The sequence below is a fragment of the Erpetoichthys calabaricus genome, chromosome 14 (genome assembly GCF_900747795.2).
Source record: "Erpetoichthys calabaricus chromosome 14, fErpCal1.3, whole genome shotgun sequence".
In the NCBI taxonomy this organism is placed as follows: Eukaryota; Metazoa; Chordata; class Cladistia; order Polypteriformes; family Polypteridae; genus Erpetoichthys; species Erpetoichthys calabaricus.
The window spans coordinates 62842514-62868872 of record NC_041407.2 but is presented as its reverse complement, the minus strand read 5'-3'; the positions used below and the strand labels follow the sequence as shown (position 1 = coordinate 62868872).

The following is a 26359-nucleotide window of genomic DNA, read 5'->3' as shown; positions in this document are numbered from 1 at the left end:
CATACTGGGTGTCTATAAAATAGAGAGCTATCTATAAAACTCTGCTATGACCCTACACAACTGTCACATTAACACCAGAATACCTGGCAATGCTGCATATTCAAATTAACACCTAAGAACTTTCATCTTTAGCCTTCAAATGATAATAATAATTCTTTACATTTATATAGCACTTTTGTCACTACTGAAAGCACTCTCTATGCAGAAAGAACCTGGGACGCCAACCCATGATCTCCTTACTGCAAAGGCAGCAGCACTACCACAGGTCCCAGAGCCTCACTGCACAGCACTTGTTTCTTAGCCTCTTTCATGATCTGTATGTGGGGCTCCATAAAACACACCTTGTCGCTTCTTCCTTCTGAAATGAGTTTATCTGCTTTAAGATGAACTCTGCTGTGCTTTCACACTACCTGCACTTCAAATCAGCCCTCAGCCCTTCACCACCTAATAGCTAATGTGTGGTGAGTGAACTGCCACAGGAATGCCTGCTATTGCATCATCCAGACATATGATACACAATGCTGATGCTGAAGTAATTCATCATTGTCTATGTAAAGTACTCGAAGTAGCTAGAAACATTCTATATATGTGTAAATAATTATTTTGTATTATTATTATTAGTGTGCTATGGCCTCTGTAGTGTTGTTCAGTTTCCCTGTTTCCAAAGTATACTGTTTGTTTTTTGTTCCACTGAATGTCTGTCTGCACCTTGCTTATCTGTGTACCTCTCCTACTGTTTTTTTGTTTCATTGTACTAATCCATTTGTTATATTGGAGCCTTATTTACTTGGTAAAGTTCTTTGTGATGGTGCATGCTGTTGATGACACTATTTAACAAGATTTTAAGCAGAAGTAAGTGACCAGTGTCTGCAAGGGAATAAAAAGTGTGCTAGCTGCTTCCAAGCAGCCTGGATATCAAAACTGTACTTCTTTTGTAAAAGAACTTGGTGACTGATCTTCCTTGCTTAGGTCGAAGACACTTTGGTGACATGAAGCTCAAGAAAGTGCTAGGAATTAAATGTCAGAAAGGGCTACACATTTGCACATATAGTATATGGTGTGCACTTGTGATAGATAAACTGAACATCTTCTTCATAAATACAAAGTACAGTATGACAGGTGGATGGTATGTTAAACTAGGAGTCAGCCGGACCACTCAGTCATGTCATATGTGGACACACAGCATAAACATGATCTTCTGCAGATCACCCCACTCTACAGCTCTACATTTTGCTGTCTGTTTGTTCTTTTTTGTCAGCCCTGAGGCCAAAAGATTGGCTGCTTCAGCACTTAAAGCCTATACTCCGGTTAAAAACACTTCAGGAAGTTACATAAGTGGAATTTTTCAATCTACATTTCTGACCTAATGTGTTGATTAACGCCCTCCTGTTGTTGTTTTAAAGGAGGTGGGCCAAAAGACAGCAAGCTCATGCTCTACTTTTTAAAGCTACAGTAAACACTGCACTTATTATATAGTCAATCACCCTGGATTTATTGGCCATTCACAAGGCTATGAGTGAGCGTGTTGACTGAGGCAAACCCATTCATCATCAGGCAAAGGCCGCTGTTTAATGAAGCACATGCATTTTATTTATTGGAAATGCAGACTGGATCTCGTGAAAGGCAGGCCTGAGTGAATGAGACTTGCACAAGCCGGCCTTTTGTTTACCTTATTCACCTTCACTTCTAAAAGCAAGGCTTAGCCCTGGAATGAAAGTGCCCCGGGAAGGGAGCGTTGGCGACCAAAGTCTACATTCAGTTGACCCCCATTCTATTTTTTTCAGCTTGTGTCTCTATAGGTGAGAGGCTTGTGCTAACATAAAACCACTTTGCCACTAGGCCTTGACAGGCAAAACAAGCTTCTCTATACACAGGGATTTTCTTTCCCTTTTTCATTGGGCCCTTTCCCATACCTTGGCTTCGTCGTTGGTGTTCCAGGTGAATGACAAGGCATTGAATGCGACCTCTTCTATGTTGCTGACTGTGCTATAGACCTCTTTGTAATCAGCTGGAAGAGAAAGCAAGACACAGTGAGGTGCAAAATCTTCTCTGCCGTTCATAAAGACTGCCATCATGTTTTTGAACAACTAAATCTCAACACATATTAAGACAGGTTTTACAGGAATGTTGCTTGAGCAGCTGTGCCAGCTTCGGGGGAAAAAGAAATGTGCTAGCCAGCCAAACTGTGTCAAAACTTCACAGTGGCGGGTGCATAAAGGGAAGGGTGGCACACTGTGTGACACGATGATAGCACACACTATTATTTAAAGGCCCTTTGTATGTCTTTTAAATGTAAGTAAACCTTATTTTTTTCTATTAAAAATGTTTTTTTCCTTATTATCCTCTAAAGCAGGGGTAGCCAACCTTTTTATACCTACCGCCCACTTTTGTATCTCTGTTAGTAGTAAAATTTTCTAACCGCCCACCAGTTCCACAGTTATGGTGATTTATAAAGTATGGAAGTAACTTTACTTTATAAAATTTATAAAGCAGAGTTACAGCAAGTTAAAGCATATAATAATAATTACTTACCAAGTACTTTATGTCGGATTTTCACTAAGTTTGGCAGAATAAATCTTTATAAAACAACTTACTATAGTTAAATTAGTTGATTAGTATGTAATCGCAGCGCCGTTTGGTTGCTCCGCTACCACCCACCATGAAAGCTGGAACGCCCACTAGTGGGCAGTAGGGACCAGGTTGACTACCACTGCTCTAAAGGAAAACCTACCAAGGACAATAACAAGACAGTGTCAGCTTGGGGCAATGAAATTATTGGGGCAGACTAAAAATTGTCAATATAAGTAGCAGTGGCATTAAGTAAACAAGAATGACCATTTGGTGTGGCCATACATGAAGTGGCAGTGTGACTGCACTCGATTAAAGAGTCTCATGTGTATAGTTCTTAACCTCTGGACATCTCCTCACAGATAAAGAAAAATTTAAATGAATGTTCCATCTCCTTTGTAAAAGGCCTGCTGACACTTACCAATGTCAATGACTCTTTGCTTTGCAGTAGGTTGTCGGGAATGCCAATGATTCCAACATTTCAGTTGTGTTTCTGCATTTTTCTCATTTTCAAACACTGCCATAACCACCGTCTATTGGTAGAAAAAACAAACATAGTCATGGTTACTTAAGAGGTCACAACAAAAAAAATGAACTTTTAATATTCTACACAACATCAACGTCTGTTTCCTGATAACAAAAGTTCTGGACAATGTAGCTCCAACCATTTTCTTTGTAATGACTGCTGTGGCAGCACTGTAGCATTCTGATGTAACTCAATTGGTTTAAACCACCAAGAATGGGCTGACCTAGTTGATTTTTGTGTGCTGTCAGTTCCATAGCTATTGAATTTATCAGTTTATGAATTTGTAGGTTAGATAGTGTGGGGACATAGTGGTTAATGCAGCTGCCTCTCAGCCAGGTCCATATTCCCAGCATCATAGGTCCTGGGGCAAAGTAGTGTGCTGGAGCCCCTGTTTTGATAGCAAAACAGAAACATACTGTACATAGGCATCAGAAACATCATGGGCCCCTATGCTGCTGGGGCACCTGGCCAGTGCCCATTGTGGCCATATATTAAGACGGCTAATGACCTGGACTTATTTCCTGGTTTAGATGTTTAGTTTCCATGCTCTCTCATGTTTGAGTGAGTGTTTCTTCAATTTCCTCCCACACACAAAACACAGGCAGCACACATTGTATAGGGCCTCTAGACTGGCGGGAACACCTTCGGTTTATGAGAGTCGTTACTTGTCATTTAATGATTGATAGCAATCTTCATTAGCATTAAAAATGAATACATATCAACAGGAGTAAAAACAACACCCCTATTGAGTAACCTTGAAATAGATAATATAGACTAATCATAACCATTAAAATATATATAGAAATATTTATAGATAACATAACACAGCACTAACCCTAAAATAAGACCTTAAGAGTCTGACAAGCAAGAGGAGACCATTTAGTTATCAAGTGTGTTTGCTCAGCTGCAAGCTAAGAGGTCCTAGTGCCAAGATTTCTACATTAATTACTCTGGCATTACACTACAAAACATTTCAGTCATAATCTTCATTTACAAAATCTTAAGGAAATCACCATGAATTGCAGTGTCAGTACACATCTGCTACCCTCCATTGAGTAGTGTGACATCCTCAAAGATTCAGTCATAACACTAAGTGATTCGCTACGATAAAACCCAACTGAATTATTTTATTGGAACAGGCCACAAGTTATAAAATGGACTGTTACACCATTGACAGGTCAACCAGAAGTAAAATGCATAACATATCCACCGACAATGAGGAACATTAGTGAATGCAAGGACAGAAAGAACGCAAGTATATCAGATGGTATAAATAGAGAAGAGGTTTGTTGAACTTTGGAGTCAGTGAAGATGTCTGTTCAATGTTTTGTGTTTGCTGTACCATAACAGAATGAGAAAAAAAGAGATAAGCCAAGACTGAGACTCATTCCAGTTTGACTGGCTGTCAAAATGAGACATTATGGTACTTTGGGTCTCAGTACAAGATTTGGAACTGTGAAGAAAAGCAGAGGGAGAATTATGGAATCAGTAACCTTGTACAATTCCTGTTCATATAATCTGACACCCTCAGACTCAACAAAATTCAGCAAATACAATCATTAAATATGACATGCTCTCTGACTAGATATCATGTTGAGTCTAGTAGCCTGATGTTTGCCTTACATGACTCAGTAAACTGTTACACATTTCTAAGAACCTTTATGGTAAAGAAGTGCTTCCTGGTGTACATCTTAAGTGCAGTTCCCCTTGATTTCCACTGGCGTCCTCGAATGTGTGTGTGTGACACTGTTTAAATGAAAGAATTCTTGAGGATTACAACTTTTGAAAGCATAATGGAATAACTTGATGGATGTTTCTGGAGACACAGGAATCTTTTGACTGTATTTGTGTGGTTTTTGATTCTTCCACACTTCATCACTGAATGAACACTTCAACCCATATGAGTTGGAGCAATTAATGCTCTTTACTATGGTAGCATTTGATATTTGTTATTAAATCTCTTATAATAAACTTTCTAACCCTTTTTAAAGATGGCTACTGATTTAGTCCAGTTCTTTAGAGCTGATGAACTCTGCAATGTTTATTCTATGAAATTTCAACAATCTGAACGGGTTTCTGATCTTAGAGGTGGATGAACATACAGTGGTTTGTTTGATCATAATGACAGAAGAAAAATGAGAAATTGTGGTATCATGAAAGTTGTCAGTTATCAAAAGGGCTCTGGGACTGGATCATCAAAAATAACAACATGATTATCAGACCTACTAATTCCAATTTATTGTCATGAGGGGCCAGAGCAAAGAAGCAGAACAGACTTGGACATGGAACTAGTCCATTGCCACACTCACTCACACAACTACACTCAGGCCATTTCAGAATCACTAATTGCATGTCTTTGAGAATGTGAGGGGAAAAGTTACAAAGATGTGCAAACTCCACACAGACAACAGAATTTCGAAAATTAAGGTGCAGGGCCAGTGATGTGACAGCGCTACCATGCTGTGCTTAAATAAAAAGTTCAAAATATAGCCCAGATATTTCACTTATATAAGTATTTTGGCTTATGATATTAAATTAAATCTGAAAATTTTAACAGAAAAAATGTTCATAGAATAATATTATGCAGAGTACGAGGGTCACTTGAAAATCAAGGATCAACACTGACTCATGCAGGTCTTTTGGTCTGTCATAATTATTAGTAAAAATAAATTGCAACTTTCAAGGAAAGCCAAGTTCTTGTCCACAGTATGTAAGGTGTATGGCAACACTGAACAAAGCTGAAAATATACTTTTAGTGCCAGTTTTCATTCACAGTTCAGAATAAGTGCTTGTCATTGCCCTGGTGAGCCACACCCCTTTATTATTTACAATTTGTAAGTTAGTCATAAAGACAAAATTGCAAGTCAAAAATTGGCTCACGGCATGCAAAGATTTGTTTCTCTTATGATAAAATGATAAAAAGCTCCTTGGCATCTATTCAAGTTTACCTTAGACGTGTCTAAGACGGAGGGAATGGGGCCGAGTCACCCAACCTTCCATCATCAAACCCCATCCAGTTGAACGCCATAAATTAAAGAGAAAAATCTTGCTATTTTAGGAGCTGTCTATAAAAGGTCAACACAAAGGGTGTTACTTATGTAAAAACAAAGAAGAGCTTCCTCTCTCAGGTTCTGACAAGTGCGTGCGTCAACCTTCATAATAGAATTTAATGCTTCATATTTAACTAAAGCAACAGAAATAAAGTTGCCAAATCCATTGAGTCTGATTGCTCAAATGTTTGAAGAGGTAAATCCTAAAATATGGTTCTGCTACATCATTATTTCCATTACAAATCTGTCAATGGTGTCACAATGTGATTGATAAACTGAATTTCAACAAAACAGTTGCTGCATTAAATGAACACTTGCTGTGTGCTGTATAAGAGGATCCAGTAAGTTAACACTGGTAGGGAAGCTGTACACATTCTAAAATTAGCTATGATGACTGACTTTTAACATTTATCTGGAGGAAGCAATTGTGTTGATCTAGTCTGCTATTCAAAATTTCAATGGATTACAATGAAGAAAAAATATTTAAAATGACATAGTGTTAGGCTACATAATGTGTGCAAGTTTGTGGCACACAAAGTCCCTAAATACAATTCTACAAGAAAAAAAGGAGTGACATCTTTGAAAATACATCTGAAAATAAAACCTCCAACTATAAATTCAAGCCTTGCACTTACCCACTACCGATTCCGTTTCCCCCAATCTGTTACTCTCACATTATAAACATGCTGTGGTTCAACTGCTGCTTAAAAAAAACTATATCTGGATCCCTCAATCTTAAGTAATTACAGGTCAGTTTGTTTCAAAAGTATCTTTCCTAGCCAAGGTCCTATAGATGGAGGTATATCAGATCTCTCTGTTTACCTTGATAATAACTAGTAATTGATACATTTCAGTCAGCATGCAGTCTGCTGTTGTAAGAGTGAGCAATGATTCACTCCTTAAACTCTCCAACCTCACTAAATTATGGAAAAAGAATTAAACATCATTATCAGCCATCATGAATCAAAAACAAGCGTGTAGACTGTTATAAGTCAGAACAGGTCATCCACCTGAAGCTAAGCATGTTTGGGCCCGGCCAGTACTTGGATAGGAGACCATCTAGGAAAGCTTAAGTTGCTGCTGGAAGAGGTGTTGGTGAGGCCAGCAAGGGGTGCTTACCCTGTAAGCTGTGTGTGGATCCCATTGCCCCAGTGCAGTGACAGGGACACTGTGCTGTAAAAATGGTGCCATCCTTTGGATGAGATGTAAAACCAAGGTTCTGACTGTTTGTGGTCATAAAAGATCCTTGGGCATCCTTCATAAAGAGTAGTGTGAATCCCGATATCCGGAATAAATTGACCTGCATGGCCTAGTCATTCTGGCCCCCTATTCGTACCCTATCTCTTATTGGCTCTCTTTCTCATCACTTCACCACCTAACAGCTAATGTATGGTGAGCTAATGTACTGGTGCAAAAATGGCTGCTGTTACATCATCCAGGTGTATGCTGCACAATAATGGTGGTTGAAGTGACTCCACACTCACTATGGAAAATCACTTTGAGTAGTGAGAAAAGTGCTATATATAATGTAAAAAATTATTATTATTATTTTATTAATATGTTTAGTCAATCAAGTATTTGAAGTAAATAACATTTATCCCCTTTACCCTCCTTGACTAACCTGAGCCCTTGAAGACTCAACTTATGAACACTGGCCACTGCATCACTGATCACACTGTTCTAACAAATCTATAGCAAATAGCTGAGCTAAAACTAAACTGACACTTTCTTAATATTTTTCTGTTAGTGGATTGCATGCAGTTCCTTTTTTTTTTGTCTGACTGTGTGATTGAGCCTTGCAAGGGAGCGGCACATCAGTAAGTGTGCTTCTTACATTACACCCAATGCTGCTGGGGTAATAGTAACACAGGTATTATTACTTCAGTGAAATAAGTATTGTGTTGGGTTACTCGTTAGTTTAAAAAAAGTAATCAGACTACATAATGCATGTAACTTTTTATACATTACCCTAATGCTCTCGAGATTGTGCTACTGAGTTCAGCACTGTACATTCAGCTCAACAACATGAATTTAGTGATTTCTGTAATATTCAGACAGATTAACTCAGTCAGAATAACAAACATTTGCCTCAAGAAATGTATTTTGTGGTCTCATCCCCCTGTTGAAAGCATGCATGCAGGCTAAAATAGTGCAACGGACATGCACAGATTTAACTGTAACCCGGTTAATGGTGTACCTGACTGCATCACTCATGGAGAAATCTGCATCTGTCAACCAGGTTTGTCAGAGACCAATAACCCGGTTTCTCTATATGCCATTTTAGAATCCAAGTTTCTGTGAATAATCAAGTTATTAAAGTGCATGTAAACATACTGATTCTCTCTGGGAAATGTTGTGTTTTACTTCTTCTGGACTTGAGCTCAGCTTTGGATACAGCTGATTATTTCATTTTGTTAAGAGTTATGGCTGGCATTCAGGGGTCAGCCTTGGAGTGGTTAACATTGTATCTCAGGGACGCATCCTTCTCTATTAAAATTGGTGAATGCTTTTCTTCCTCTGCTCCATTGGCATGTGGGGTTCCTTTGGGATTGCTGTTGGCTCCTGTATTGTTCTCTCTTTATATGCTTCCCTTGAAAAATACCTTGAAGACGCACAATATTATGTATCACTGCTAAGCAGACCATACTTAAAATCTATTTATCTCTGACCTCTGAATGGCTTAGAGATAGTCATTCATCCTTATTACCTCACGATTAGATTACTGCAATGTACTTTACTTGGGTGTTAATCAGTCTGCCTTCTTGGCTACAATAGTGCAGAATGCAACTGCTAGGATGCTCACTGCTACTAAGAAGAGGCATTGAATTTCACTAATTTTAGTCACACTCCATTGGTTTCCTGTGAGGTTCAGAATTCAGTTGAACTACTTTGTCCAGCATGAGCCACAGAATCTTTAAGGTCTTCAGTTTTCACTATTTCCTGTTCTCATTTGAAATTAAAGAGAGTCCATGCCTTTTCAGTAACTATCCTGTGACTTTAGAAACAGTCTACCACTGTTTATTACAACTACTTCTTATGTTAGTACCTTGAAGGCCCAGCTTAGAACCTTTTTTGTTTTCCAAAGCTTTTCTGGGTTATTGAAGCCTTCCCTTCCTGTTTTTACTAATGTAGATATTTTGTTTTGTATGCATTTAGATTATTTTACTTTTATTTGTTTTTAATTTGTATTTTTGGATTATTATGCTGTACAGTACTTTGGTTATTTAAAAGTGCTATAAAAATAATTTGACATTGACATTGAGAGAAAAACCATAGTTATAAAATTGTGCTACACACATTTAAATAACAAAATATCCAGTAAGAAGCTGGCACAAATGTTAGTACTGCTGCTTCTCCACTTCAGGAACATAAGAGAAATTTCAGGCCAGACTACTATTTATGCGGAGTTTGCATGATTACTCCTTGCACTACAATTTCCTTCCACCTTCTAAATATGTCTCTTTAGCTCTAAATTGGCCAAAAATGGGTGAGTATTTCCACTGATACACTGGTATCCCGTTCAGGTTTGGTCCCTTCCTTGCTCTTGATGCTGGAAGGATAGACTCTGACACCATTTGAATCTTTATTGAATTCACTGAGTTAAGAAAAATAAATGGACCCTAACCCCCAAAAGAGTGAAATAAAAAACTGCATTCATCTTTGGTCATTCAGGCTCCAGCATCCTTCAACCTGGTCTGTTAAGAAGTGAAATATATTGATGCTCTATAATGGTTTAACTTAAGAGCAAATCACAACATAATTATACAAGCTTTAATATTAAGCAACCTAAAAGTAACATTTTGAAACATGACCCACACAAAAGTTACATTATAACCTGCTGATATGATTTGTTCCCCTAAACACTAGATCTGAAATTCAGGAACAGAGTAGCTGGTGTGTACGTTATGAAGTTTTCCCTAAGATCTGCTGAGCAGCAGTAGTAGCAATACAGTGTTACTTTCCTTCGGGATAAGTTCTGCTAGAAGATAAAACAGACTTGCCTTGACTTTAGTGGATGAAAGTCCCAGACCTTTATTTCCTCCAGTTGCTTTCAGGAAGATGGGGTAGAACTGACCCTTATTGAGATACGCCATGGGAATCTCCCCGGATTTAGCCAAGGACGCTCTTGGGCAGCCTAACAAGTACTCAAAGTCACTTCTAACATGAAAACACACACAAAAACAAGAAATATACAACAAGCAGTTAGCCATGTTCTTTGACATAGCTATGTAAACAACAGCCCCAATGAATCTGACCATTCAGAATGCTACCAACTCCCCAGATTTACCCACGTGCTTGTGAAAGAGGAGGAGGAATGATAGGAGGAGGGCTCTCCCAGAAGGCTAATTGTTTCAGTGTTCTAGCTAAACTCCTGCACCATCATAACACCAGCATTCGTATCATTTCTAAAGACGACATTTGCTGACATGATCCCCCCTTTGCTTCAACTACTGATAAAAGCAAAGAGACTTTTCAGCTCTAAATAATCAGACTGCATCATCTGAATTCAAAGCTCATTGTATAATTCAATGAGTCACTGAGTTTGGCTTCTAACTGCCAACTAAAACACCTAAAACAACAAATGTGAATCAGGTTCAGAGAATGCCATGATTTCAGTGACAATGCAGAATGCTGCATGTAAGAAGATGCAGAATTGTTTCATCTCACTGAAACTGAAATGAAATGTCATTGTCATGTCTACCTCTGGTACCATACAATCCGTGCAAGAGCGTTCTTGACATTAATAGAAAATGAAGATAATATCTGAGGAGGCACATTACATTTTCTCCAAGTATTCCAGTGTTCCTCCTACATCCTAAAGACAGATTCGGATCAGTTTGTGTGAGGGTGGATGTGTGGCTCACTGTATCCAGTAGTAGAGTGGCACCCTGTTTAGGGTTGGTTCATATGTTGTGCTGGCAGAATAGGCTCCAAAACTCCATAGCCCCATATATTGCAAAAAATTAATTCAGAAACTGAATGAATTAAAAAATAATGTCTGTAGAATACAAAAACCTGCACTACAGGATGCCTCCCTATTATGACAAAGGATCTGAATGAATAAATAAAGGTCTTAGGTGGTACAAGCACCAGGTTGTCAGTTCACACACATACCTTGGTAGAGTATTTGCCAGCACCGACAAGAAAATTCAACTACATGGCACATGTAACTAATAATGAATGGCACATGTAACTAATTAGGATAGTCTTCCTCTACATATTTACGGATTAATGGCGTTACTGCTGCAGTGGCATGCGTCGAGTTATGTGCCTGGCCACTCTCTGCATTCGGACATAATATAGTCTATTCCCGAATGGGTGCATTTGTGTGTGTGGGTGTGCTATTAGAAGGACTGGCACCTAATTTAGAGTTCATTGCTGCCTTATGTTTTATGTTGTCAATAAAGGCTCCTGCTTTCCCATTCCTGTATTGGAACGGATGGATTCACAAATTGAAGGAATACATGTCTGCCTGTGAGCTGCACAACCTGCTCTATAGTGTGCCAGTTTAAGTTCATTTTTAGGGCAGCTCCAATCCATAGCACAATTATTAATTGTCCATAAGCATACATGGGTGGCTGGAATCTGTCCATATATGACACTTTCACTGAGTGAAGACCAGGTAGATCAAATAAGCTTTACACTCTGTGCATCTAATTTAATACATTGTTGTTTACTACGTTACTGAAAAGACTTGAAATTTTGCATGTTGGTTAGACATGTAAGTAAGAATTTCACATAATACTGCTGCTTATATTTCTACTACTAATCTTCTTCTGTAGTGTAAGAGTATTTGGTAGAATGAGTGATAGCATACAGTAGAGGCTAATACTGCTACTTTATAGCTCAAGTGTCATGGGTTCTGTTTCTTACCAGGTCATAATCTGTGTGATGTTTGCACATTTTACCCACATCCATTTTTTTTAATTATGTCATCTTCTTGACACCTCTCAACATAACCAAGCTACGAAAACTGATGAGTCTGAACTAGTCCGATATGCATGTGTATAGCCTTTAAAGAATTAGGGCCTCTGTCATATTTTGTTTCTGTCTTACTCCTAATACTGTGGGGTGTTCACGTTTGTCTACGATCCTGTAATGGAAGAAGTAGTTTCATGATTGAAGTAGACGAAAGGAAGTCATTGCTGTACCTGGCTGGAACAGAACGTGGATAGCTGTCGGAGTAGGCTGGCTCTGTCTGGTCAGTGAAGGGGTCATCACAGGACACATGCTGTAAGAGAAAGAAGAGATCGACAATGAAGGTGAACACAGAAGACATCGCTATCAAAGTGCCAAAGGAGACCTTGTGGGATTATCATACTAAATATATAAAGCACAAGATATTTACACTATATAAGGCTGTGTTGAAACGATTTATGAATATATGTGAGTTAAAGCCGTTTCTTAAAGTAAATGCTTTAATTATTGTTATCATTAAATACTATTGTTATTTAGAAAAAGGAATACTTTCATCAATGATCCAAATAACTATTCCTCAAAGTGAGGTTATTACAGATTCAAAAATGGGGGGTTAGGGTGTCCATTGCCAATTTACTAAACACAGTTGATCATTCCAGTGGAAAGCTTTGTATGATCACTCACCTCATGTGAGCCTTTGAAAGTGCTGTCTAATGTCCATTTGTGAGGCTGTGGAAGCAAGATGGAATCGAAGATAGAACTCAACATGTTTTTGTCATAAGTTTCAGTTGCAGGAGTCAGAAAATCCTCATTATCTTGTTTAATAGGAAATGCTGTCCCACACGGTCTATCAGGTTTGTGTGCAGTTAGTACAGAGTCCAGGCCATTTAAATTTGATGAAATGTTTTCTGCTAAAAATTTCATTTCATAGGTTGTGGGTGTTAGCTCAGGAATGTTGTTTCCCAGTCCATTGCAGCCCCTGTAGAGACCAACAATAGTTCATGATCAGTTATTCGCCTTTGTAATAAACCATTCATCACTGAACTGACTTAATCCAGCAGTATTGAACACAAACACAGCAATCAGTCCAGTCAATTGCACAGTACACACACATACTCACCCATAATGAGCCAGTTTAGAGCCACCAATTAACATAATAAGCTATGCTTTTGGAAATGGGAGAAAAACTGCAAGGCAAAAACTGCTCAGACCATGGGAGAATGTGCTCACTTTAAATGCTTGCTGTAAGTTTTGCATGTATGTGGTGTGCATTTATTAAAATGAGAAAACATAACATGATATTCTCAAATCTGCTTAATCCCAATCAGTGAGGTGGTGGGGGACGAGGATCTAGAGATCATTCCAACAATGTCATTCACAAAGCAGGGACTACCCTTGGATGGATGGTTGGAACATCGCAGAACTAATTTATATACATCCACATTAATTAAAGGTTAAGTGTCTATGTGTTCATTAAGTTGCTAAGTCTCTGTCATTTTAAAAGATGGCACACAGCAAACATGTTTAGCTATAAAATGCATTGCATTTGTCATTCCAATAGATGGCACATCACAAATATTAATACTGCTTTTACGAATCCCATACCCAATGGCATCAAACAGAGGCATATGCACTACACTGTGCACTGCGAACATTAACAGTGAAGTCTATGCTGGTTACTTAGCATTCAACCAGATCAGACCAGTAGCACAGCTAATACACACACAATGGGCCAATTTAGAATCGCCAGTTAACATACACAACTTTTCATAAGGGAACAACCAGAATACCCAGTTAAAAACCCGGAAAGACATGGGGAGAATGTACAGTACAAATGTAACACACAAAGCAGCCATGAGTCAGCAGTTCTAACCTCTACACACCACTATTATCAAGCGCCTATTTAATGCCAAAGTAAATTCCACTATGAACACATTACTTAGCTTCAGAAGACCATTTGAAGTAATGCCACAAAGGTGCCTATGAGCACTATGGTGACAATATGCCTTTATAACTCATTTGTACGTTTAAAGTAAATAAAATCAGAGCGCTAGCCGTGGCTCACTCATTTGAGTCCAACAAAAGGCTGGGTTTTCCATTAGGTTTACATTGCAAATGGAGCATAAGCAGGTGAAAAGAATTGCTCAGAGTTAAACAGTGAGTCAAAGCTAGGAATTAAATCAGCAACCTTGTGCTTTACAGTCTGCTGACTTAACCAATAGGCCACACTCTCCACCATGCATAATATTGAAACAATTGCAATGAATGCATCTGGTATAGTGACTCTATGGACATACTGTACCAAGTGTGAAAAACTGTGCATTTCTCCAGAACCTTAAAAGAGGTTCACATACATTACTAAAATGAATTATGTATTAACTGTATCAAGGAAGTTAAAGCCTTAATGAAATAATGATACTGCAAGGACTTGTTAATAGTTTAACAAACTCAGATAATTTAAAATTGTAAACTAAAATTAATTTATAAAATGTATACATTTATAAAATATTGAATTAATTTTGGGTATGCATATTATATGTACTTGTGGTAAAATACAAATTAATGAATTCATATGCTTTTTCTCACTGATCTTTTCTGCCTTGTGCCCAGTGTGGCCTAAATAGACCATGGCCCCCTGCAATCCTACCTACAGGTTTACATACAGGTTTACAAATCTTACTGATTTTTGAGGATACACAATATGATTTTAAGTGTTTAATGGCTTTTATGACAGTTATCTTGATGTTAATTTCCTATTACAACTCAATTAGTTGATCAGCTCCATTTGGACAGAATGTTGTTGGTATTTATTATTGGCAAAGAAATTGACCTGTAGGTACGTATTAAGCTTGCCTATTGAACAAGCCGGTAAATTATCAAAATGTCCAAGTTCCTGAACTAGATTTGACAACTAATAGATAACTGAGCAAAAAGTAATCAGTCACATACATATACAAAAACACATAGACATACACACTAAACCTGTGAAAGAGACCCGACTAAGGGGTCATAAGAAAAAGTCAACTATTAAAGGATCTTGGCCCACGCATGGGACACAAAGAGAGAACTAATTTGTCAAACGGATATGTCAGACTCTCCTCCCCTAAAATCCATTAACCCTGGCCTTCTTGGTAGAGTCTCTAGAGCCATTCTGCTATGGATTGATGCACAGACTCCATGAGATCAAAGTGAGACTCTTAATCGGTGCAGTTGGTGGATGAAGAACAGGAGAACAAGGTCTGATTGGAGAGACAGTCTCATGAGACAAGTTGAATAAGATGGAGGTGCACAGCTGAGGAAAGAGACACTGATATGGCCATTGCATAAACAAGTGGCCCTTCTGACCTTTCAAATAGCAGCCCACCCATTATCTATCCATCCAATCACATTATTTATTCAACCATCCTAAATGTCTAGGAGACAGTCAACTAATGAACACACAGCAACAATCAGCTCCACCACAGCATGCCAATGGTAATGAAAAATCGCTCTAAATATAAAATATATTAAGCTAAAAACAGCTGGCAATGAAGGAGATAAAACCAATTAACCTCTGATTATTAATTAATTATTTTTTATACTCACACAGTGTTTTTTATTATGAGTATCATCCCAAAGTTCTAAGCACAAATAATATGTAATGAACATCTGCGCTGAACTTCACGTCAACTAGCTTTGCCAAAATCAAAATGATTACAGCGAAGGAAAGTGGATTAAAATTGTTCAAGATACACAATTGACTTCTACAGCCACACAAGTGCAGCATCACATAAATAAAGGGGAAAAGGAAGGAAGCTAATCTTTGTGTAAAAGGTCAAGACTGGCGAAGAACGTTGAAAGGTTACCTTGAAATAAGCGAAGCGTTTCTTTGCTTTTAAACGATATTGGCGAAAAAGCACATTGCATTCCAAGCAAAGAATGTTATGCTTACAAAATCTTTTGTTGTGCAAAATATTTCCCTTCTGTAGAAAATTCTCCTTAACGTAACTGTGCTAAGGCTGAAAGGGTATAAATGCACAGTGCTGGTGAAACCAAGCGAAAAGAAAAGAAAAGAAACATCCTTTTTTGGACTTTTATCACCATTAACACTAACTGAAATAATTTTGTCTAACCCCAATTTTTGTAAACTATACATATTTGGTATGTATTTGCACAGTTACTACCTTTTTTGCTTTCTTTTTCTTCTAGCAAAAGGTAATTTTTGAATTGATGAAGTATTTTACCACTTTATCTCTTTATTTTGATTCTGAGCAAAATGTAATTTCTGAACTGACTAAATATTTCCTCTCTTAATCTTTCACAATTCTAACCTAAAGCATTGGTTTACCTTTTATTCTGTTCATAGACGCCAACTGTCCGGCTTGATGCAGTTATTTTCAAGTCTTTTGGACCCTTAAAAAATTAAAAGTGTGTTATTTTAAGAAATAAACAAGATGCACATCTACTTGTATTATTTTTGATTAAAGTCCTTCCCAAGCATGCAGGTTTGATTTGTGCCAAAGTCAATTGGGCACTCAAGGCCACAAGGCAAGTGAAGGAGGTCAAACAATCTAAAATGACAGAGGACCATTCTATACAGAGAGACTTTGCAGACTTGGAAAAATACCTTTTCAATGTATTCATTATCATTATTCAAGTGAACAAAATATTAGAATTTGCTTATATGAACAGAATGAGTATGAAAGCTCTACAATCTAATACCTTGCTGTAGTGATCACAGAAGAAGCTCAGTACCGCCTCGTCGTCGCTGTTCAGTTTCATCCTGGGTTTGCTTGTGATCGGCATTGGGTTTTCATGGTAGGATTTCCAGGGATCCTCATGGTTAGTGTAGGCGTATCTGTGGTTTGTGTTTTCTGTATGGGGGACGATCCCAGATCTCAGGCTAGAAGAAAAATGTATTGCAAAAGAGAGGTCATGAATGGGAACAGAAGAGATATTTTCTGATGGCTGCTAGTGACACATACTCTTAATGGCCTGTCTGATGTTTGCTATTGTCTCAGAGGCACCTCAGACTTACTCGTGTGTCACTGGATACTTGTTTTGAGTTCTGTCACTAACACAACAAATCCGTTCCTAAAATGCACCCTGTGATTAATCTGCGTCTGTTGCCCTCAGAAAGGTGATAGGTGTCTTACCTGGCTCTTGTTTTTGAATGAACATCCTGTAAAACATTGGTGAGGTTGAGTGTTCTAACATTCTTTGCGGTGCGGCTGCACAGAACTTTTAAAACATTTTAAGTAAATGACATCTGCCTCTTATAGACCGTACCCCCTAATGCTATTTTGTAAATTTAAATACTAGACTGATCACAGAGAGGTATGAATTACAGTACAGCACCCAATTATCTAAGCTAATGCACAATGCTCCTAGGGTATTGTTTTGTTAGAGTGATAAAACACGATTTGAAACTTGACGTTTGACAGAGAGCGTTCACGCCTTCTTGTGTGCGACAATGTAAGGCTAGAGACGCTAAAGCCTCATGCCCATTTGGTTAAAGGCCAATTAAGTGGTAAAAAATAATACATTCCTCTCATTGCCTGAAGACTAAAGCACTTATTTTGGTAAATGTGATATGTCACTATTACAAAAGTAACAGAAACGTTTTGATCGTTAAGAAAAATTAAATGGTGAGGCTATGAGACAGTTCAAACATAAGAGTTTGCTTTTCAGTGAAAAGCAGCAATTCATACTTTTTGAACAACAATCCATTCACTTAGTAATATTAAGTTGAAGAATAATTTTATCAAATCCACATAATCCGATTTATAATCACCAGCATAAAGCATGAACCAGCCCTGGACTGGGTGCATTTCTATCTGAAGTTCCACTTTTGCACCTACCCGCACTCACACTGGAACCACCAATCAGCCTAACTGGCATGTCGTGAGCAATGTGGGAGGAAAAATTTGACTCCCTTTTGGAAATGCCATGTAGGCATCGTGAAAACACGCAGAGACTACAGGTGGACTTTATGGGCTTCAAACCCAGGATGCTGGATCTGTGAGGCAGCAGTGTTTACTAGCTCAATATTTGGAAAATGCAGAAGTTATATATATCATGCCACAGGTTACATATGTCACCAAATATATACATACATAGCTACATAAATTAATAGGCCAACATTACTCAGGTCTAAATGTAAACAATATGCTCCTTTCATTCCTTAGAACATGCAACAAATACAGTACTGAGTTATTTATTAGCCGTGATCAGATCTTACTATACAGTATACTCTTAGTTGTTATTAAGGGTGGCAAGGAGGAACAGTGGTTAGCTTTGCTGCTTCAAAATGACAAGGAGCTGGCTTCTAGTCCCAGGTTTGACCTTCTCTGTGTAACATATACATGTTCTGCTTACATTCTTGTTCACTGTTTCTGATATTCTACATAGGTGCATATAAACTGACTTTGCAAGAGTGACTGTAAAAATATCATTGTACTTGTTCTCACTCTCCAGAACCTTGCACTGAAATAAGATGATCCAGAGTATTAAAGATGAGTTATTGGCAGATGATAGTGTATATAAATACTAAGCTGTTATGTCTCAGTTTTGACAGTTCAATGCATTCTTCCATTTATTAAAGGGCAAGAAAAGCCGTATTCTTACTTTCCATAATCTACTGCAGCTTCATGACCTCAGTGATCAGGGAAAAGCCAAGACGTGCATCATCTAAAGTATCTTCGACTCAAAGCCTGGTCTGCTGTGCAAGTTTCATGGTGATCTCATATCACTCAGGGTTTATTCGTTATTTGGCCCTACCTTTTATTTTTGCAGTAAGAGAATAGAGTAATCTATCCTTCAAATCAATCTTTTAGTATTCATTTTCAGAGCTTGTCTGATAACCCTGGCATTGTAATAGACATGAAGTTTTAATAACATACCATGAGCATGACAGAAATTTGCTTCTGGCAAAGTAGGTTTCGGTTGCAAAACCTCTCAGTTGGTAAGTCATAAATCTTTTTTTTTTCTTTTGTATCAAGGCAGTGGGTGGTTTTGCACCACGCTATTTCAACTGTTGAAAGCGACTGTGATTTAAAAACAGTGCTTGGCAGAGATCAAATCAGGGCAAAAGAAAAGAAAATGAATCTGAAAAACAGCTGCTGACCAAAGTGGCATTCATGTAGTTTGTGTCAGCTAAGCTTTTTTGAAATAAAACACCCATACAAACACACATTGGTCACTAATGTTTGTATGAAGTCAGGCTGTGATACTAGGCATGTAGTTACTAAAAATGACAGCATTTTCTACTTACAACACTATATACATGAATATTTGAATTTCAAAAGCCAATTTGAAAAATGCAATGCCTGATTTCTGTTATAAGTGTGACCAAGTTACTGCCCTGTAAATGGGCCTTTGTAAGTGAAATGATTATGATGCGCTTTAATTGATGCCACTTATACTAACAATGGTGGCTAACATTAAGAAGGTGGGACCTTATTTGTGACCGGCAGACAGCATTAAGGTGGACTGCACTGAAGCAATGCATGAGTGAGATCCTTTAAAGTCTATTACATGGGCTCAGCAACAGCTTAAGTCTATAGTAGCCTCAAAAAACAGTATAAATATTTTAAAATATTGGAACAGTAATTTCTTGTGTTAGGAGACTATGAAAAGTACTACAAATTAAAAGTTGCAACGTGTGTGATAAGTAGCCACAAGGAAAAGGTAAACAGCAAACTAGGTTTTAGGCAGAATTACCCAAAATACAAATATTTTTACTGCATTCATCTAAAAAAAATTTCATAATATCATCTCTATATTACATTGGAAAAGTGATTAAAGTGAATTAAGGCACCTCATGATGTGAGGTGAACTGGACAACTATGTAACAGTTAAAGACAAAAATGAACCTGTCCACTTCTGGACTACTGTATCACTTTCCATTTAAACACCCGTTCATTTTAGGACCCTGAACCTCCCTTAGTGGATTGTGGGGTTCAATGTAACATCAAAGGTTTAAACTATTCAGTAAAGGTGAAATGTGAAAATTTATAAAATCCGAAAAATAAAAACTCCCATTCCTCTTTATTGCATGATTATAGAGCTGCTGCTCCTGCTTTCTGATTAAAGATCTGCTTTGTTCAAATTAAATATAGCTGTTAGTAAGCATGTGGATATTTTTTTTTCCCGCAGCCTTTCTGTCTGCAGAATTTATTGCTCGCCCACAGGTAAATTGTCTAAGCATTGATTAGCCTTTTCAATGACAGTGGTCTCACACGGCTGCCGGCTATTTGCTGATCTTTAACAGAAGCATCGGTGACCACACCTCGGTAAAGTGTTGCCAATGGTGCTATCAATTAGGAGCTCCGAGAAACTCGGCCAAAGTGCCTTTATTCTAAAAAGCCTCTGTTTTAGCCAATAGGCATATTGAAGGAAAAACTCTTCAGTTGAGTAAGAAAGAAAAAAAGTGAAGAGACTTAATTAATTGTTAGTGTTTTAATGAACTTTTTTTTTTTTTGGTAAAGGGTCTGATTATTGCAAATGCATCTTTAAGAATAATCATATCTGTGCATGTGAATTACAATAAAGAATGTCTGAAGACGTTAAATCACATCTTGACTTATAATGCAGTCTCAGCCTACAAAGAATGTGATGGTATAAATACTGTTAGGGTTAATTTATGTATTAAATATAACTGAATAACTCTGCACTCTAACAAAATACTCTAGTAAAGTTGACAAAATTAATGCTTTCATTCAAATGTTGAAAGAAGATAACTCTTCGAAACTGTTTTGACACTGATGTACTCCATCTGTCATGAATTTCAACTGGATGTTAAGCAGTATTTTAATGAATAAAAAAATAGTAATGCGATAAGGACTCTGTGTTGGTAGGGTGCTGGCACATGGAGTTTTAAATTAATGTTTATAATTAAACTTTTAACTTGACGGAACGCGACTTGATACGTCTGGTAATCCAGAGACGGCAAGCACTTCCTCGTAGAACAGACACATGCTGTCATCTGAGCGGACTGGAGGAAAACACTAGTTGTTTAGGCACAAACAAATCGGATGGTTTTTCAGCATTTCAAAACTTCCCTTTATTGCAACTAAGAAAGAGTTTGTGGAACCTTTGAGATTTACTCATCAACAAGAGGAATCGGACCAGCAAATTATTATTAGCTCCCTTTTTAGAAAAAACACAAAGATTATAGACTGGACTATTTTTCATGATAGAGGGTACAAGTGTGCAGAAAATTCTGAAATACAAATTATATTTCTTGCCAGAAGGCATACACACATAGAAAAATATGTAAGAAATTATTACTACATATGAAAGGTTTATTTTCCACTTGAGTAATTGTTTAATTTTATAGAGATATACTATTGCATTTATTGATGTCTTTCCATGTTTGCTGAGAATTGTATTATAAAGTTCAATTTATTATATTATATTATATTATATTATATTAGATAGATAGATAGATAGATAGATAGATAGATAGATAGATAGATAGATAGATAGATAGATAGATAGATAGATAGATAGATAGATAGATAGATAGATCTTTATTGTCATTGTCACTTTTACAAAGGAACAACGAAATTGAAGGTGCAGTCGACTCAGAGTGAGGCATAAGAGTTAAAAACCGAATAGTAATAAAAGTACTTTACAAAATATACAAATTGCACTTGTTGACTTAAGGTCTATATTGCACATTGGGAGAATGATATGGAGCAGTTTTATTCTGAGTTCAGGGCCATGATTATATTATATTATATTATATTATATTATATTATATTATATTATATTATATTATATTATATTATATTAAAGACAAAACTCAACACCAAAAATTAGTGGATGGATACATATTTCTAAAATAATAATAAAAAACACATAAGAAGTACAATAGTAAAAACTGTGATAAGTAGATAGCCAATTATGCATAACACATCTTCACTAAATGTCAGTTTACTTGGAATGCACCAGCACTAAAATTTCAAAACTGAAGCAAATCCTAAAAACACCAATTCCCTTCACATATTGTATTTCACCTAAATATCTGCCTTTTTTTTTTTATTCTAAGAGTGAGTACACAATGAGTCTACTGAAGCGATATTACAATAAATGCATAAACACACCTTAATGAATAGAATTCTATTTTTCCTTTCAAACATGTCCCATGCCATTATTAATTTTTGCCGATTAAGCTGGAATTCTAAACAATTTATGCTTAAGAAGCCTGCAAAGATTTCCTTTTAAATGCAATTTTCAACATATATATGAAAACAGTCCAGGTTGTACTTAACGTATTTGTATCCTTTTGTACCAACAATTTAAAGTGTTTAAACAGAAAGAGAAAAGATGACAGATTAAAATATTAGTACAGATTGTGTTTTTAAATTTCTTTTAAAATAAAACACTAGGATTTAACAAGCAGACATTTGCTCAAACATTCCAGAACTTAGATTTCTCTAGAGATAAACAGCCTAGCACGTTAAAGCCCCCAGTTTGTGATTACCGTAAACAAAAACGTTTTGCAGTTAATATTGACCATTGCAAAGCTAATGAGGAATGACCACTCTACTTACTCCATCTCCTTAGTCATTTTTCTTCAGAGTGTTCCTGCTTGCTTTATTAGTAAAACCTGTGCTTCTAGGATTTGCTTTCAGCAGAGTGAAGGAAGCATGTCCTACGGAGTGAAATGTTTGATTTATGCTCCGCTTGGTGTTGAGGTATTTCTGCTGACAGGTAGATTGCCACCCCCTCCCCCTCCCCCTTCCACCCACCTACTACCCGCCTCTGATTGGTGCGCAGATCAGGACAGGTGCCTGCAGACAGGTTCATGACAAGGCAGGTGCAGTACATTTAAATCTTCCTGTGTAAGACTGCCAATCCTCACTGAACAATTGCGGGTTGTGTCACGGAGGATATCAGCCAAGGAATGATCAAGTTGAGACTGTGTTGAGAAAAAAAGGAACTAAGTGTATCGACTACTAACATGAAAGTTACATCAGATGCAGAAGAAACTGGAGATAAAGATCTCTGCATTTCTTTGAAGTGTGTGCTTTAAGGCTGCATCATCATAAGACTGTTAATTTGTATTAAATAGAACGATAAACCAGAAGAAAAGAAGACTAACTGATAGCAAAATCTCTAAGAAAGTTGTTATTAGACATACCTCATTGTTTAAACTTGACCGACCAAAACCACAGCCTGCTGTTAGTGTTAATGATTTCAGTATTTTTGTACCATGCTTATTTCTCTTCAGGGTGTTTCCTGTCGGAGAACTGGTACAAGATGAGTTATAAGTAAACAACCGTGCATTCACTGTGATCCCATATTTACAGATGTCTTATTAGAGACCGTAGGCCAGACATTTTAGAAATGTCCAGTCTCATCACTGTGCAAATAGTTAAGTTATCCCAAAATCTAATCAACAATGGACTGATGCTGCATGTACATTAGAAATTAACTTTGATGAATCATATCTGCAGCTAGTTTATCACATTATAAAACTGTACTGAAAGGTACAAATAAATACACTTACGTATTTCCATTCACATGTTTTATTTTTTATGTGTTTTACATTACATCTGTGTGTATTTTATATCACTTTGTAGTTTTATTCTACTGTACTCTACTTTTTCTCCAACAGTGGATTTTGTGCCATGCCTGTCTATTAGTGGAAGAGCACTTAATAAGAATAAACCGAACTGCAACAGCATCACCAAATTCTGACAAAGTAGAAATGATGAAGTAGAAACAAATAATTTTTATATTGCATGACATTTTGCACTCTCAATACTTCACTCACATTTTTTCGTACTCTGTTTTGATAGTGTGGTTTCTTCAGACATGCCTGACTTAAAATGAAACAAAAAAGCATTTCATAAGCTGACGTGGTGTGCTTTACTAAGGAGCAAATCCTCAAACTATCTAACATAAACACGCCATTGATCAAATTTCTATTTCAACTGCTCTGCTCTTTTCTTACAGTTTTTGATTGTCATTTCAACTTCTCTTCATGAATGACATTTTTTTGGTCATCATTTTTTTATGGCACATTAACTACATCTCTAAACTATAAATGCCATAGGAAAAAAGATAACAATAATGTCAAAATCTGCACGTCAACATGTCATTTGTTTTTTTTTTTCACTTAAAATATGTCATCTGGCTCACGCAGAATTGAGATGAAAGACGTTCTGATTTCCACATACCTTTTGTGCAGTTTATGTGCTATTTCTAGTCCACAAATATGAACTCCTATTTGTATTCTTGCAAAGATACTGCAGCTGCATGTCTAAAATAAAAATAAGCAATGTGAAGATAGAAAAGCAATTTTAACTCTCAGCCATTCTGAAAAATGTAGTGCAAAATAACCTTACCCTCTCAAACCCACTTAATCCAATTCTGGGTCAAAGGGGATCAGAGCCTATCCTGGCAGCTTTGGGTACAAGGCAGGATCTACCCACAGATGGAGTGGGCCCAGGGCCAACACACACCCACACTCTGACTCATATGAGTCTGACATGGCTTGTATTTTTATATTCAGTAACAGGGTTAAATTCAGTCTATTAATTTTCCAAATTGCTAATTAAGTTCAGCGTCATAGGGACAGAAGTCTACCCTAGCAGCATCAGATGCCAGGTGGTAGCCTGTCCCGGCAGGGGTGCCAGTCAAATGCAGGGCACACTCATACTGGCACAACCACATTACTGGAAGAAAAACCGACACAGAAACAGTAAGAATACAGTATGTCAAAATTCTACAGAGATTCAAATTCAGGCATTGGCCTCTGGACCTGTGAGGAAGCAACACCATTCCACCCTAAAGTAAAAATATATTTTATAAAGTGTGGGAAACATTCAGCCACTAAGAGCTCAATTTAATACCAGAATGCATGTTCTCATAAAGGGTGGCACGGTGGCGCAGTGGTAGCGCTGCTGCCTCACAGTTAGGAGACCTGGGTTCGCTTCCCGGGTCCTCCCTACGTGGAGTTTGCATGTTCTCCCCGTGTCTGCGTGGGTTTCCTCCGGGCACTCCGGTTTCCTCCCACAGTCCAAAGACATGCAGGTTAGGTGGATTGGTGATTCTAAATTGGCCCTAGTGGGTGTGTTTGTGTGTGTCCTGCGGTGGGTTGGCACCCTGCCCGGGATTGGTTCCTGCCTTGTGCCCTGTGTTGGCTGGGATTGGCTCCAGCAGACCCCCGTGACCCTGTGTTCGGATTCAGTGGGTTGGAAAATGGATGGATGGATGTTCTCATAAAGGACAACTCCATGTAAATAAGACAAAGACAGTGTTTTACATTTAAGAGACACTCTGAAGTACACTCTTTAAAATAAAGGTGCCAAAGCAGTTCTTAAAATGTTTTTGGTTCGAAAAAGAACCTTGCACATGAAGATACCAGAAAGAACCTTTAATGTAGATGTGTAACAGAATGCATAAGTAATAATGAATAAATGGCAAAAGATTTGTAGAATACCAATGGGTTCCTGATTTTAAGAGGACAATAACACAGGCTTGATTAGCCTACCATACACTCTTAAAAATAAAGGTGAAGGAGTGGTTCCTCAGAGGAGAACCATTTCTGGCTCCTAAAAGATCTATCAACATGAAGGTTCCAGAAAGAACATTTATTTATTTAAATCCATAACAGGCATCATACAGTAAGTAACCAAGAATAGGTGGTAACATATCTATGAAATACCAATGTCTCATAATTTTAAAAGGAGTCTTGCTGCATATGTCCAGTAATAAGAACTATGTCCAGGTTTTCTTAATCTGTTGGTGTCCTGCTACTGTAGGAAGCCCAAAATACATTAAAGATTTCAGTTTATTCCACATGTTAGGAAGTTTGTCAAAGCACAAAAAAAATGTTCATATGCAAAGAACCCATCCCAGAATGAAAGGGTGCTTGGTCAAGCAATAGTTCTATGAGGAACCATATAACCCAGTAAAGAACCATAAAATGCCTTTAAAGAACCACTGTTTTTAAGAGTGTACATTAAAGATTTCTGTTTTGTCCATAGATTTGGAATATTTTCCAAGCCCAAAGAACCAATTTCACATGCAAGGAACCCTTCACAGCCCCCAAGGGTTCTTTGTCAAACAAATAGTTCTACAAGGAACCACACAAACCAGTAAAGGGCCATTAAAGAACCATTTATGAATCATTATATAAATTGCTGAATATTTCAGCAATAGCTTAACACTGCTGCTTCACATGTTCATGTCACGAGGTTTGAATTCCAGCCTGGTCGCTCTCAGTGTGGAGCTGTCATGTTTCTCCTGTTATCTCTGGGTGCTCAAACACCCTCCCTAAGATGGGCTGGTTAGATTATTT

The 26359-nt window shown here is 37.5% G+C and overlaps 1 protein-coding gene across 2 annotated transcripts in view; it reads right to left on the bottom strand.

Moving 5' to 3' along the window:
* Positions 1-26359, bottom strand: part of grhl3 (grainyhead-like transcription factor 3) — a 104060-nt gene that overhangs the window by 24717 nt on the left and 52984 nt on the right. The window contains exons 1-8 of one of the 2 annotated variants that reach the window (XM_028818588.2): positions 22602-22759; positions 16765-16945; positions 16391-16455; positions 12748-13042; positions 12297-12376; positions 10146-10302; positions 2990-3101; positions 1914-2008 (exon numbers count right to left, since the gene is read on the bottom strand). In XM_028818588.2, coding sequence (XP_028674421.2) covers positions 1914-2008; positions 2990-3101; positions 10146-10302; positions 12297-12376; positions 12748-13042; positions 16391-16455; positions 16765-16945; positions 22602-22618 — 1002 coding nt within the window. In that variant the 5' untranslated portion in view covers positions 22619-22759. Of the gene's footprint in view, positions 1-1913; positions 2009-2989; positions 3102-10145; positions 10303-12296; positions 12377-12747; positions 13043-16390; positions 16456-16764; positions 16946-22601; positions 22760-26359 lie in introns of those variants that run through there. The other variant, XM_051919068.1, reaches the window with a different exon arrangement.